At 42.3% G+C, this 13093-nt stretch overlaps 1 protein-coding gene across 3 annotated transcripts in view; it reads right to left on the bottom strand.

The window, feature by feature from the left end:
- Nucleotides 1-13093, bottom strand: part of LOC132130841 (calpain-5-like) — a 56504-nt gene that overhangs the window by 17271 nt on the left and 26140 nt on the right. For all 3 annotated transcript variants that reach the window (XM_059542670.1, XM_059542668.1, XM_059542669.1), the window contains exon 3: nt 2750-2881. In XM_059542670.1, the coding sequence (XP_059398653.1) occupies nt 2750-2881 (132 nt within the window). The remainder of the gene's footprint in view (nt 1-2749; nt 2882-13093) is intronic.

Here is a 13093-nt window from a genome sequence, read left to right as displayed (position 1 = left end):
TACTTGCGTCATTACAGTCACTCTCTATTTTAGCGTCTCTGACAGCAGCTGTCAATCAATCCGTCACTGCAAGTCTCAGGATCACACCGCACTCGCTCAGCCCCACCCTAGGCTCGTCCCCTCTATCTCCCCTGTGATTTACATTTACATTTATTCATTTAGCTGACGCTTTTATCCAAAGCGACTTACAATTGCTATATATGTCAGAGGTCACACGCCTCTGGAGCAACTAGGGGTTAAGTGTCTTGCTCAGGGACACATTGGTGTTTCACAGTGGATTCGAACTCGGGTCTCTCACACCAAAGGCATGCGCTTTATCCACTGCGCCAAGCATTTTTCAAATATTGTCAGTGGGAGGGGTCAGGCTCTGAGCAGGGGTTTAGTTACACTTTAAGGTAAGCTAAGCTCATCTCAGCCTTATTTATTCCAATTAGTTGCCAGGACTCATTTTAATCTAAATATTTTTTTATCTAATATTTTATTTAAAAGTTGTTCATATAATATTTCATATTAACATGATTAATGATTTTTTATAGTTTTTGTTAACAAGAACAACACACTTAACCTATTAGCCAATAAATTAAATTTATTTTTGTTGACCCCTAACTGATACAAGTACTGTACAAGTACTGAACAATTACTGTTAGTACTGTAAAAGAGTGTATGTTTTTAGTCGACAAGATTATTTTAGCACTTACTCTCCTTTTACTTTATTTCTTGTAATTTTAGTCAAATAAATATGAACTAAAATTGTCATGACAAAATTTACAGGCCATTTTCATCAAAACAAAAAATACAAACAAAAAGACCATTAACAATTAGCACTAAACTAGATGAATTTTCAATATTGTGTAATATTTAGTGGATCAGGTTCATGTCATTGCTTATCAATTTAAATGTTCATAAATGCTGGCAGATGCAGCATTTCCTGAATGTTAAAGAGAGTTGTGAGAAGGACACCAGGGTGATTTTGAAGCCATATAGAACAACTACATCTCTTTCATCTTGAGCGAGTCCTCTGGGACAGAACAGAGATTAGATTTCAAGTGCACCTCTCTGGTAATTGTTCCAAGATGAGCAGGTCCATTATCTGGGCTCAGGTACACATTGCGATGCTGAATACAGGAGATGCGCCAACCCACAGTTCTGTTCACCTCTAACAGAATCAGTGGTGAGAAAACTATTGACAGGTGGATGTGTAACAAACACATGTAGCAAACACGGATGTCTCAAACTCCCTCTTGGAGAACCCAGCATTTCTGTTTCCCAGAGCAACAAACATCTCCCCACTTTGAAATAAGTTGGTTTCAGAGCACAAGGTCTCACTGTGGCACTCATAACGCAGAAGACATCAGCAGAGCGAAGAGTAGGTCACACGGTAGATACCAAACCTAATCCGGTCAGACAAGAGAAGAAAAAAAAGAAGACCTAAGCTGTCAGGTTTCAAAACATCTTCATTGGGAACATGTCTTTTAAGCCGATGTTCAAACCTGATATACAGCTGACGGAGATGATGCGTCTGCGCGTACAGTCTCTGCAGCAGCGAGGCCAGAAACGACAAGATGGAGAGCGTCTACTGAAGTCCAACGGGCAAGTCTACCGGCTGGACTCCTCTGTACAGGCCCTGCATTTCACCTCCTGGAACATCCGCATGTCCGCACCTGGCCGCCTCTTCACCAGGTCTTAAATGTTTTATGCAATTTGTTGAGCTTTATTTGTCTGATTGTTCATTTTGAGCTGTTTTTCTGACTGTGATGAGACTTTAATGGAGGTAACCCAACATAAATCACACTAATAATTCAAAAAGATTAAAATTATTCATGAATAAAACAAAACTTGTGCTTTTAGTGGTAGTAGTTATTAATTCTTTAAATAATTGATGCAAATAACTGTACTGAGGTGTGACGGCAGTGCCCTTGAGCAGTGGTTCTCAATCTTTTTCACTTCAAGGCTCCTTTATGTCCACAATAATATTTGAAGGCCATGACTATTCCAGTTGATTTTATGGATGAGGAATAAATTATTCTAAAGAAATTTTTTTTTTTTAAAAATATTTAATATTTCTACCTGATAAACTATTTTTGAGCTTGGTATAAATACAACAATGTATATTAATAAAATCTATACAAATGCCCATGGAATTTTTTTTTATGACTTTCAAGGTCCAGATATCACTTTTTTTTTTTTTTTTAAATCCGACAACCTCATATATCCAGGTTTTTGTAAACTTTAGGAATTCTGGTTCTTCAAAGAAAAAACTGTTGGGGTTGTTAGTTGTTTTAGTTTGTTTGAATGCATGGTTTGTCTTATTTTTGTCTTATGATTTAAGTCATTTTGTGACCCCGTGGCTGATAACCACTGCCCTTGTGTATGTATCCATGCTGAGTGCATGTGATTGGGTGGGATAAAAGGTTGCTGCAAAGACACGGGGCAAGGATAGTAGCATGCACACCTTCATTTATCAATGCCCGATCCTGTCAGGAAAACAAATGACAGGACGGGGGAGAGGAGTCACATGGGAAACCCTTCATGATGACGTGTGTTTCTATGGGAGAGGAAATGTTTCCCCAAGCAGGGGAAAACACTTTACACCCTGAGGAGGATGCAGGGAGACAAACCTTAACATTTGAAGCTAAATAACAGCTCAGAAACATTAACCGTCTACCACCAACAAAACTACAACAGAAACTGAAATACAGGGAACATTAAATGCCAGATAGACACATGTTTACACTCTATAGTAACTTACTTTCTGCCACAGTGACTCTCGGGAAGCCAAGCTGGAGCAGGCCGCCACAAACCAGCAGTTTCCCAGCTGCCCTTGGTGCAGGTCATGGGCACTGATCCCATCCACAAACAAGTGAGGATCATCACACAGCTCCTGATGGAGAAACAAGAGTAAGAAACTGGTGAGAAGAAAAGCACAGTGTGAACAGCAAAGCACCTGGGATAAACAAATGCAGCTTTAATGAAAGCAAACATGTCCAAACACATAGTACTTTGATAAAAAAATAGTACATTTTACTTTATTTTGATTAATGAAATGAGGAGAAAAATTGATATAGTGTTAGAGACAGAAGCAGGGCACAGGCTCTTTAATTAATTTAATAATAGTTATGAACCTAGATGAAGCAGTAGAGTTCTGAAAGCTGTTATGAATCAAATGACTCTCCTCTGCTCTGACAGCATCTAGCACACCTCTACACCGACCTCGTCAAAACCGCATAGCACAGAACGCCAAAGATTTTGAGTGACCTAAACATAAAGGTCTGGGTCTCTTTAAACAGCTGACATGTAGCGACATGTAGCGACTCAAAGGCTATAGCTCTTTTTTTTCATATGTTGACAATCTCTCAAAGGAGTCGCCACAAATGAGCCCTTGTAAGGCTAAATGCTTAATGGAAAGACTTATTTTCTTGCCATTATTTTGCAGTACACACATTGATTTTTCTTCTTGCATGCAGTTCAGAAACCTGAGAATTTATTTTGGTCTTGGGTTTTAAGAATCACTATTAAGAATATATTTTTTTACCCAGATATAACTGCTAGTCTAACAAGTCTCACACTTTAAGAATTACAAAGTTATTAAAAAGTGTTTGTGTGTGTGTGTAGTTAAGTGTTTTTCCTGTGGTCATGTCTCATCTCGACTAAGGTACAAATTGAGCCAAGATCCCCTTGAAAACCATTTGAGCACAACACCCCTACTGGTTCGGTTAGTCTCTGGAGGTATAAAATACATGTTCTCACAGTCTGAATTTACTCGCTCTCACAACACTCATTTGTATTTCACATTGTGCTATCTGAAATCCTTTCCACAGCTCAGCAGGCGAGGACTCATCCAGCCCTGCACTCACATGCGCCACATTTCATTCTTTCAGAGCTGGGCATCTTTCACCCTTTCAACCACTAGAGATGAGACATTTCATCGTGCCCCCATGGTGTGTGAGAACGGAGTGCAATGATGTCAAATTCGCAAGGTGAAACACACTTCTCTATTCCAGACCCTTTGATATTACCACTCTGTCATTCATTACACAGTGCTATTCAGTCGAAGTTTGATTTAAACAGATAAGAATACAAATTCGGTGCAGTGCGGTGAGTTGGTTCAAGGCTCCATCACTCCCTGAGAGCAATGCCAGGTCATTTTGGGTTTCATTGAACGGATGAAATATCAATCCACGGTAATGTGATTCATTGCTGCCTTCTCATTTCTGACAGTTCTTTAAGATTCAGATTTTTGATTAACAAGTGAGCAGCAACGAATCTAGAAAATCTATTAAAAAGCTTTAAAAGAGCTCTGACATCAGTTTAATCAATAAAACACTTGTCTGATAAGATGCCATTTGTGTGTGCAGCTGAGCGAATGTGAAAAACTCATAAAGAAAGAGACACATAAACAAAAAGCATGAGTGCAAATCTATACAACTCTAAACCAAATGAGCTGCCTTGCTGTCTACTCTCTACATAGACGGCTGTTTTCTAAGGAAACATCCAAATTACAATAAATCTCATAAAACAAGATTTGACTTATCTAGTATATTAAGGCAATACAAATACAGCTGCTCACTCTGGCATCAGCATGCTGCTAAGCAAACGCTACATAGGCTGCACAAAAGGCATAAAAATACATGACTGACATAAATATTAGGTAAAAAAAAGTCATGTTTTAATTAGACATATTAATCATGCTTACTGTTTTTATATATTTTTTTTCAATACTGAATGATTTATAAAAATAAAAAAAAGTTTAACATTTTATATAGATTTTGGTTGGATAGAATTTTTTCCCCACCAAGCTCATCCATACGTTTATACATATAATGTTTATTTGTCCAAAAATAGGTATCTTAGAATGCAACATAATTAATCTGAATACATGGTTGTTAACAAAAACTCAAACAAAAATGATTATTGGTAATTGAAATAAATCTGAAATTAAACAAAATTAAAAATTAGACGAAAAACATTAGAAAAATGACAAATGTTGCATTAGCAAATAAATGAAATGAAATTTAAGTACTCAAATTATTCAAATTAAAACTGAAATAAAAATCTATGAAAGTTAAATAGAAATATATATAAAAAAACATAACCTTTTTAAAAATGAGACAAAAGAAAATTTACAATATGAAAAAATGTAACTAATTCAAAATATTTTGTTGGAATAATATTCTAGGGCTGCAACTAACGATTATTTTGATAATCGATTAATCTGTCGATTATTTTTACGATTAATCGGTTTATGTACTTATATTTTAGTTTTTCCCATTTTTTCCCCAAGTAAATTATTCATAAATGGTCTTTATCCTTCAGCATAGATTTTTAAAGAGATTTTAACCATTTTGCACTGTCATATCCTCATCAAAAATATACCTGGAGTTGTTTTATTATGTGTTAGTAATCCTTTGTCGAACTCTTCTGCAATCAGAACACTGACCCATACTCTAGCAAATTTCACAAGTAGATTTCAAATAATGTTTTCACCATGGCAGTCCTTAGAGCTCCTAAAGTAGTTTAACATCCCGAATGAAGCTTATTAAGGAATCTTTCAGAACATATTTTCACGAAGAATAAGGATAAAACAGAATAAAATTGCAGTGCATTGTATTTTATTATTTACTGGGAAACAGCTTTATAGCTTATGCTGTGAAATTGTAAACAATCCTTCGAATAAAGTGCTAATGGCATGAAACCTGAATGGAACTCACAATTTAAAGTAAAATCCATCAGAAGGTTGTCCAGGAAAAAAAATTGGACACACACAAAAAACCTGCTGTGTGAAAAAGAGCGGTGAATACTTAGAAAAAAAGTGCATTTCAAATATCTTTAAACATTTACCGCTCTCATTCAGTCATAATTAGGCTGCAAGACTGAATTTTGAACTGGTAAACGACAAACTGATCACAGAACATGTTTGTAAAGCTTTAAATGTTAACTGTTAAAAAGCAAGGTTCTCAGCTTTTACGACTAAACATTTGCAAACAACATTGTACTGGAGAATCTGCACAAATGAAAGTCTTAGGGGCCGTTCACAAATCGCGCCTAAAAACGCGTGGAAAACGCTAGGCGCACCGCTTTCTCCTTCTTTCCAAAGCGCTCGGGCAGAAGCGCCCCTGAGGCGTCTGCCTTTGATAAGCAACCATGACGTGCTCTCTCCTTGAAGACGCGGAAATTTCAGCAAAGAATAAATGGATTTGATGCTCAAAACATCGCTTGCAGTAGCTCTGCTACTAAATTTATTTCAAAATGGAAATCCATATACAACTATGATCAGCTGTTCCTTCTTCTTCTTCTTCTTCTTCTTTTTGATTGGCGGTTTTCAACTATTTCTTGTGCATTACCGCCACCACTGGACTGAAGTAGGCACGGGAGTTACTAACTATTCCCAAACTAAATATACCAGCACGTTAAACTAATATAATAATAATAATAATAATAAAAAAAAAAAAAAAAAAACACTTATATCCTTTTTAACAGGCCTGTACTTTTCAAAAAAAGAAGTAATAAATCAAAATTTTCCCTTGAGCTTCTTTTCAATAGTGTTTTAATTTCTAACGACATTTTCTTTGTTTTCAACTCATTAACAAGCCTCTGCCTTGCCTCATTGTATTTATGACAGTGCATTATTACATGCTCTACTGTTTCAGGTATATTGTTCTGGCAATACTCACAATTTCCATCTCCATGCTTTTTTATTAAGAACATTGTACTATTCAACTTTGTATGACCCAACCTCATCCTTGTTAGTATAATTTCTTCCTGTCTTGATCTGGTTATTTGTGTGTCTTTTCCCACTTTCCCTTTTATCCTATAAAGATGTCTTCCTGTGTACCCATTATCCCAAATATGCTGCCACTTTTTAATCGTTTTCGCCTTTACTATACTTTTTATTTCTGCTTTACTGTACTTTACATCTACATCTATATTGCTTTTGTCTGTAGCTCTCTTTGCATGCTCATCGGCCAGTTCGTTACCCTCTACTCCTATATGGGCTGGAACCCATAAGAATGTCACCCTCCTTCCTGATGCTTGTATTCCACTTGCCAGCTGTAAAATTTCGATTAAAATATCTTCCCTTGAATCAGACCGATAATTCTGAACACTAAACATTGCTGAACTTGAATCAGAGGCAATCACTGCCTGCAGACAATTGTTAGACTCTATCCACACGAGTGCTAACCATATGGCAACCAGTTCAGCAGTATACACTGATAGGTCATCATTTATCCTTTTTGCCTTTGCTATTCCCATCTCAGGGATTACATAAGCTACCCCTACTCTATTTTCAATATTTTTAGACGCATCTGTAAAAACCTTTACACACTCTTTGTATTTTCCTGTTATATAATTTCTTACCCCATACTTATCCACTCCATCTTTCTTTCTTTCCTCCAACAGTCCTAAATCAACCCTCAATTCTTCCAACATCCAAGGAGGCACTACTGGATATGCTACTGTAGGGCTGATGTTCAGTGACCCAATTCCCATGTTATTCACCTTATCTTTTATAACCCACCCATAACTTTTAACTTTCATACTTTCTTTTTCCTGACATTCTCTTAATACTGTCTGAGACATGTGGTTCTCTTTATGACCCCTGATGTTTGCCCAGTATACCAGTGCTAGCTGGTCCCTCCTCAAATGCAGTGGCATCTCACCCACCTCTACTTGAATTGCAGCTACTGGAGAAGTTTTTATTGCACCACTAATTATCCTCATTGCTTGATTTTGCATACCATCAAGTTTGCTCAAGCTTGTCTTGGAGGCTGATCCATATGCTATACAGCCGTAGTCAAACACTGATCTCATTAGACCTGTATAGATGGTTTTCAATGCTGACCTTGTAGCACCCCAATCTATCCCGCATAGACACCTCATGACATTTAGTATCCTTTTACATTTTTCTACCATCTTTCGGATGTGACATGCCCATGTTAACCTCTTATCTTCTCTATTGAGATTCTAAATCCCCATTTCACTCCCCATTGCTGAACTACATTCACAGCATCTTGCATCTTACGCACAATAAACTCAATGTTCCTTCCCTTCTTCCACATTGCACCATCATCCGCAAATAACGCTACTCCATCTAGGCCATGCAAGTCTTTAAATATCTGGTCTATCATAATTACAAATAATAAAGGACTCACAATGCTTCCTTGAGGGGTTATCAGCTGTTCCTTTCATCTTGACTGAGCTTTTCACGTTGTTATGGGAAAGGATGAAGCTGATTGGTTAGTTCTTGTCACATGACCCGCGGTGCGCTTGCCGCATTCTGAAAAGTTTAAATGTTTTTAACTCGACTAACTTGAGCGCGCAAAAGACGCGATATGTGAACGTCCCCTTAAACAGTTCAGTAGTGCAGAATTTAAAGGTTACTCTTCTTTTTTTAAAGGCTCAAAGTAAAGTTACCTTTCATTGGTCACTTCGATGCTGCGGTGACTTCACCACGTATGGGAACACCTTCGGTGTGACGAATGTCTGAAGCCCTATACCATCCCGCCAATCTTATTGGCCAAATAGCGCGTGGCACCGCCCAGCATGCGTAAGCATATATATACCTGGTGCCGCGCGCCATTTACCTCAGATTTCATTCCTTCAGTACGAAGCGAATCTTCTGTGCCCTATTATCTCGCGTTCTCAGCGATCATCTACGAGCAGTATACTCCTCTCCGCGGACGCGATGAGTCAACGAAAGGTAGGAGCCGTATGATGGGTTATCACGAGGAGGCACTTATGAGAGGTTCGTTGCAGCCTCTCTACAGGTTCTCTCCTTGATAGCCTATGGCTACAGTAAAATATGCATACACTTCCCCTGTGCACTAACGCCATTAGGAAGTATCCGCGCTCTGGAGTGTATTTCTTAAGTCGCCTCGCGTCTAACCCCCACCGTTTCGCTTCTGCGGTCGCCGAGGCCCCGCACGAGGTGTTGGTTAGGGGCGATATGTGCGGCTTGAATATGAATACAGTGATGCACTGGAGTTCCATGTGCTCGCTCTCCCCCACTCGAGCGCGTTAATCAACAGTTTTGCTCTTCAAATGGTGGATTACGGCTCACACAGCCGCCGCGTTTTCGCTAGCGGCTTGGCCCGATGTTATCTTGTTGGATTGAATCCTGCCGTGGATACGCTTCAGGATTATATACAACGAAACGCAGCGAGTTTGACGCACACGCTTTTCTTCATGTTAATATGCCAGGGACTATGCCCTTCACTGAGAGCGCTGTTAGACTGCTAATGCACATCTACCCTCTCACTGCAGTCCCCATACTCTAACTTTGACTGTCTCGCAGCAAGGGCACCTCGAGCGTCATTGAACTGAGCTATCATTCGCGCGCCCCCTCAGACACTCTGCACAATCCAGTCTTCAGAGTTTGAGGGACGGCGCGGAGGCTGGCAAAGATGGCCAGCGTATGACGGTTCACACAGCCGCCGCGTTCTCGCTAGCGCGTGGCCCGATGTTTATCTTGTTGGATTAAATCCTGCCGTGGATACGCTTCAGGATTATACACAACGAAACGCAGCGAATGTGACGCATGCGTTTTTCCTTCATGTTTTCTTAGGACTGTGCCCGCCTCCAGAGAGCGCTGTTGGACTGCTAATGCACATCTAAGCCTCTCACTGCAGTTTCCACACTCTAACATTTGACTGTCTCGCAGCAAAGGCTCCTCGAGCGTCATTTAACGGAGCTATCATTCGCGCGCCCCCTCAGACACTCTGCACAATCCAGTCTTCAGAGTTTGAGGGACGGAGCGGAGGCTGGCAAAGATGGCCAGCGTATGACGGTTCACACAGCCACCGCGTTCTCGCTAGCGGCGTGGCCCGATGTTTATCTTGTTGGATTAAATCCTGCCGTGGATACGCTTCAGGATTATACACAACGAAACGCAGCGAATGTGACGCATGCGTTTTTCCTTCATGTTTGCTTAGGACTGTGCCCACCTCCAGAGAGCGCTGTTGGACTGCTAATGCACATCTAAGCCTCTCACTGCAGTTTCCACACTCTAACATTTGACTGTCTCACAGCAAAGGCTCCTCGAGCGTCATTTAACTGAGCTATCATTCGCGCGCCCCCTCAGACACTCTGCACAATCCAGTCTTCAGAGTTTGAGGGACGGCGCGGAGGCTGGCAAAGATGGCCAGTGTATGACGGTTCACACAGCCGCCGCGTTCTCGCTAGCGGCGTGGCCCGATGTTCATCTTGTTGGATTAAATCCTGCCGTGGATACGCTTCAGGATTATACACAACGAAACGCAGCGAGTTTGATGCATGCGTTTCCTTCATGTTCTCTAACATTGACTGTCTCGCAGCAAAGGCACCTCGAGCGTCATTGAACGGAGCTATCATTCGCGCGCCCCCTCAGACACTCTGCACAATCCAGCCTTCAGAGTTTGAGGGACGGCGCGGAGGCTGGCAAAGATGGCCAGTGTATGACGGCTCGCACAGCTGCCGCGTTCTCGCTAGCAGCGTGGCCCAATGTTTATCTTGTTGGATTAAATCCTGCCGTGGATACGCTTCAGGATTATACACAACGAAACGCAGCGAGTTTGATGCATGCGTTTTCCTTCATGTTCTCTAACATTGACTGTCTCGCAGCAAAGGCACCTCGAGCGTCATTGAACTGAGCTCTCATTCGCGCGCCCCCTCAGACACTCTGCACAATCCAGCCTTCAGAGTTTGAGGGACGGCGCGGAGGCTGGCAAAGATGGCCAGTGTATGACGGCTCACACAGCTGCCGCGTTCTCGCTAGCAGCGTGGCCCAATGTTTATCTTGTTGGATTAAATCCTGCCGTGGATACGCTTCAGGATTATACACAACGAAACGCAGTGAGTTTGACGCATGCGTTTTCCTTAATGCTTGCCAGGGACTGTGCCCTCCAACAGAGAGTGCTGTTGGATTGCTATGCACATCTAACCCTCTCACTGCAGTCCCCACATTCTACATTGTTTGCCTCGCAGCAAACGGTGCTTCGAGCAGCATTGGATTGAGCTGTAATGCCAAACGTTCCCTCAGACACTCTGCGCAATCCAGCTTTCAGAATTCGAGGGGCGATTCAAGGGTCCTGCACAGACGACCCATTTATGACGGCTCGCACAGCCGCCGTTTTTCGCTAGCGGCAAAGCCCGATGTTCAATCTGTTGGCCTAATTCCTGCCGTGGACACGTTTCAGGATTATACACAACGAGACGCAACGGCTCTTATACATACACTTCCCCTGTGCACGAACGCCACGAGCTTTTCGTGCCCGGATATTTTAACATGTATGACAGCGTTGCAGGAAGCGGAAATTTTGAGACCGCTAGTATGGTCTCGGTCGTGTGTGAACGCTTGCCCGACATTTCTCTATGGGTGTTACGCACGATTTGTCATGGATACACCATTCAGTTTCAATAAGGCCCGCCTCCTTTCCGCAGAATTCTTTCCACGGTGGCGAAGCCGATGGAAATAGCGGTGCTGTGACAGGAGATGTCAACTCTGCTGAGCAAAGGGGCTATAGAGGAAGTACACCCCTCTCAGATGGAGGCGGGGTTTTTTACAGCCGTCATTTTGTGGTAAAAAAAAAAACCACTGACGGATTACAACCCATTCTGGGTTTACACCATCTGAATCTTGCACTCAGGAAGTTCCTCAGATTCGCTTTAGAGAGCAAAGCGTATCAGTATTTCTCAAAATGCATGGATGGATCTCTGGCCCCGTTGCGGCACCAGGGCGTTCGTGTTTGAACTATTTTAGGCGATTAGCTGGTGTTTAGCGCAATCGCAGACTCAAGCACACTCTCATGGGGATCTTGTGCTGAATCATTTAACAGCCTGGGCTTACGTATGGAATGTTTCACCCCGTTGTCTCCGCATCGGACGATTCCGGTGACACGGCGATGTGTGATGTCGCTTAAAAATATGTATGTCAACCGAATTCTCCTGACTGAATTCTCCTGACCGGAGTCCGGCTGGGGATTTGCGCTTCCCGAGAGACTGTCACGACGGATGCGTCTTTGACCGACTGGGGAGCTGTTTGTCAAGGGAGTTGGCACATAAACAGGTTGTAATTACTGGCTGTTTTTCTGGCTCTCCAGTATTTCTCGAATCTGCTGATCGGCCGTCATGTGCTGCTCAGATCAGACAACACAGCGGTTGTGTCATACCTGAATCATCAGAGAGGATTATTCTCTCGCCCCCTGTGCAGGCTGGCGAAACATGTTCTTTGTTTTCAGAACTAAATTCTATCGATCCGAGCTGTTCATGTCCCCGGACGTTGGACTTTGGAGCGAATTTGCTATCCAGGCAGACTCTGGAGCAAGCGGAGTGGGGATTGCACCCCCAATCGGTGAGTCTCCTATGGCAGATTTTCGGGGAAGCGAAGTGGAATTGTTTGCGTCAAACACGACTGCGCATTACCCGCTTTGGTTCTCCCTATGCCCTCCAGCACCCCTGGGCTTAGATGCATTAGCCCACAACTGGCCCAGGACCAGTTTGTATGCGTTTTCCCCCAATCTGTCTGATTTCGGCGATATTACGCAGAATACGGGTGGACAGGGTGGAACAGCTGCTGCTGGTGGCTCCGCGGTGGCACACACACAGCCGTGGTTTGTGGATCTGATCAATCTGTTAGCGGGCTCTCCATGGGAGATTCCCCTCAGACAGGATTTATTATCACAAGCACAGGGACTGATTTGGCACCCGAGGCCAGATCTATGGAATCTGCGGGCGTGGCCTCTGAGCAGAGTGAGTTCATATGTCCTGGTCTTTCTGCTGAAACTACAGAGACTATACTGAATTCTAGAGCAGCTTCTACGAGACGCTTATATGCTTTCAAGTGGAGACTGTTTACGGCCTGGTGTGAAACTCATAATATGGATCCAGTTTACTGCCCAGTGGCGTCAGTACTGGAGTTCCTTCAGGAACGTTTTTTGGATGGAGTGACACCAGCTACCCTAAGGTTTACGTGGCAGCCATTCAGCTTACCACGAATATATAAATGGTGCCTCAGCCGTCATCCACTGTTTCTCCTTCATACAGGGTGCGCGACGGCTGAGGCCTTTCCGCCCCGTGCGGGTCCCTTCATGGGTTTTTCCATTGTGTTGCATGGTTTATC

Source organism: Carassius carassius, chromosome 47, assembly GCF_963082965.1.
Source record: "Carassius carassius chromosome 47, fCarCar2.1, whole genome shotgun sequence".
NCBI lineage: Eukaryota > Metazoa > Chordata > Actinopteri > Cypriniformes > Cyprinidae > Carassius > Carassius carassius.
The sequence above is the reverse complement of the archived record's forward strand: the minus strand, read 5'-3'. Positions and strand labels throughout refer to the sequence as shown.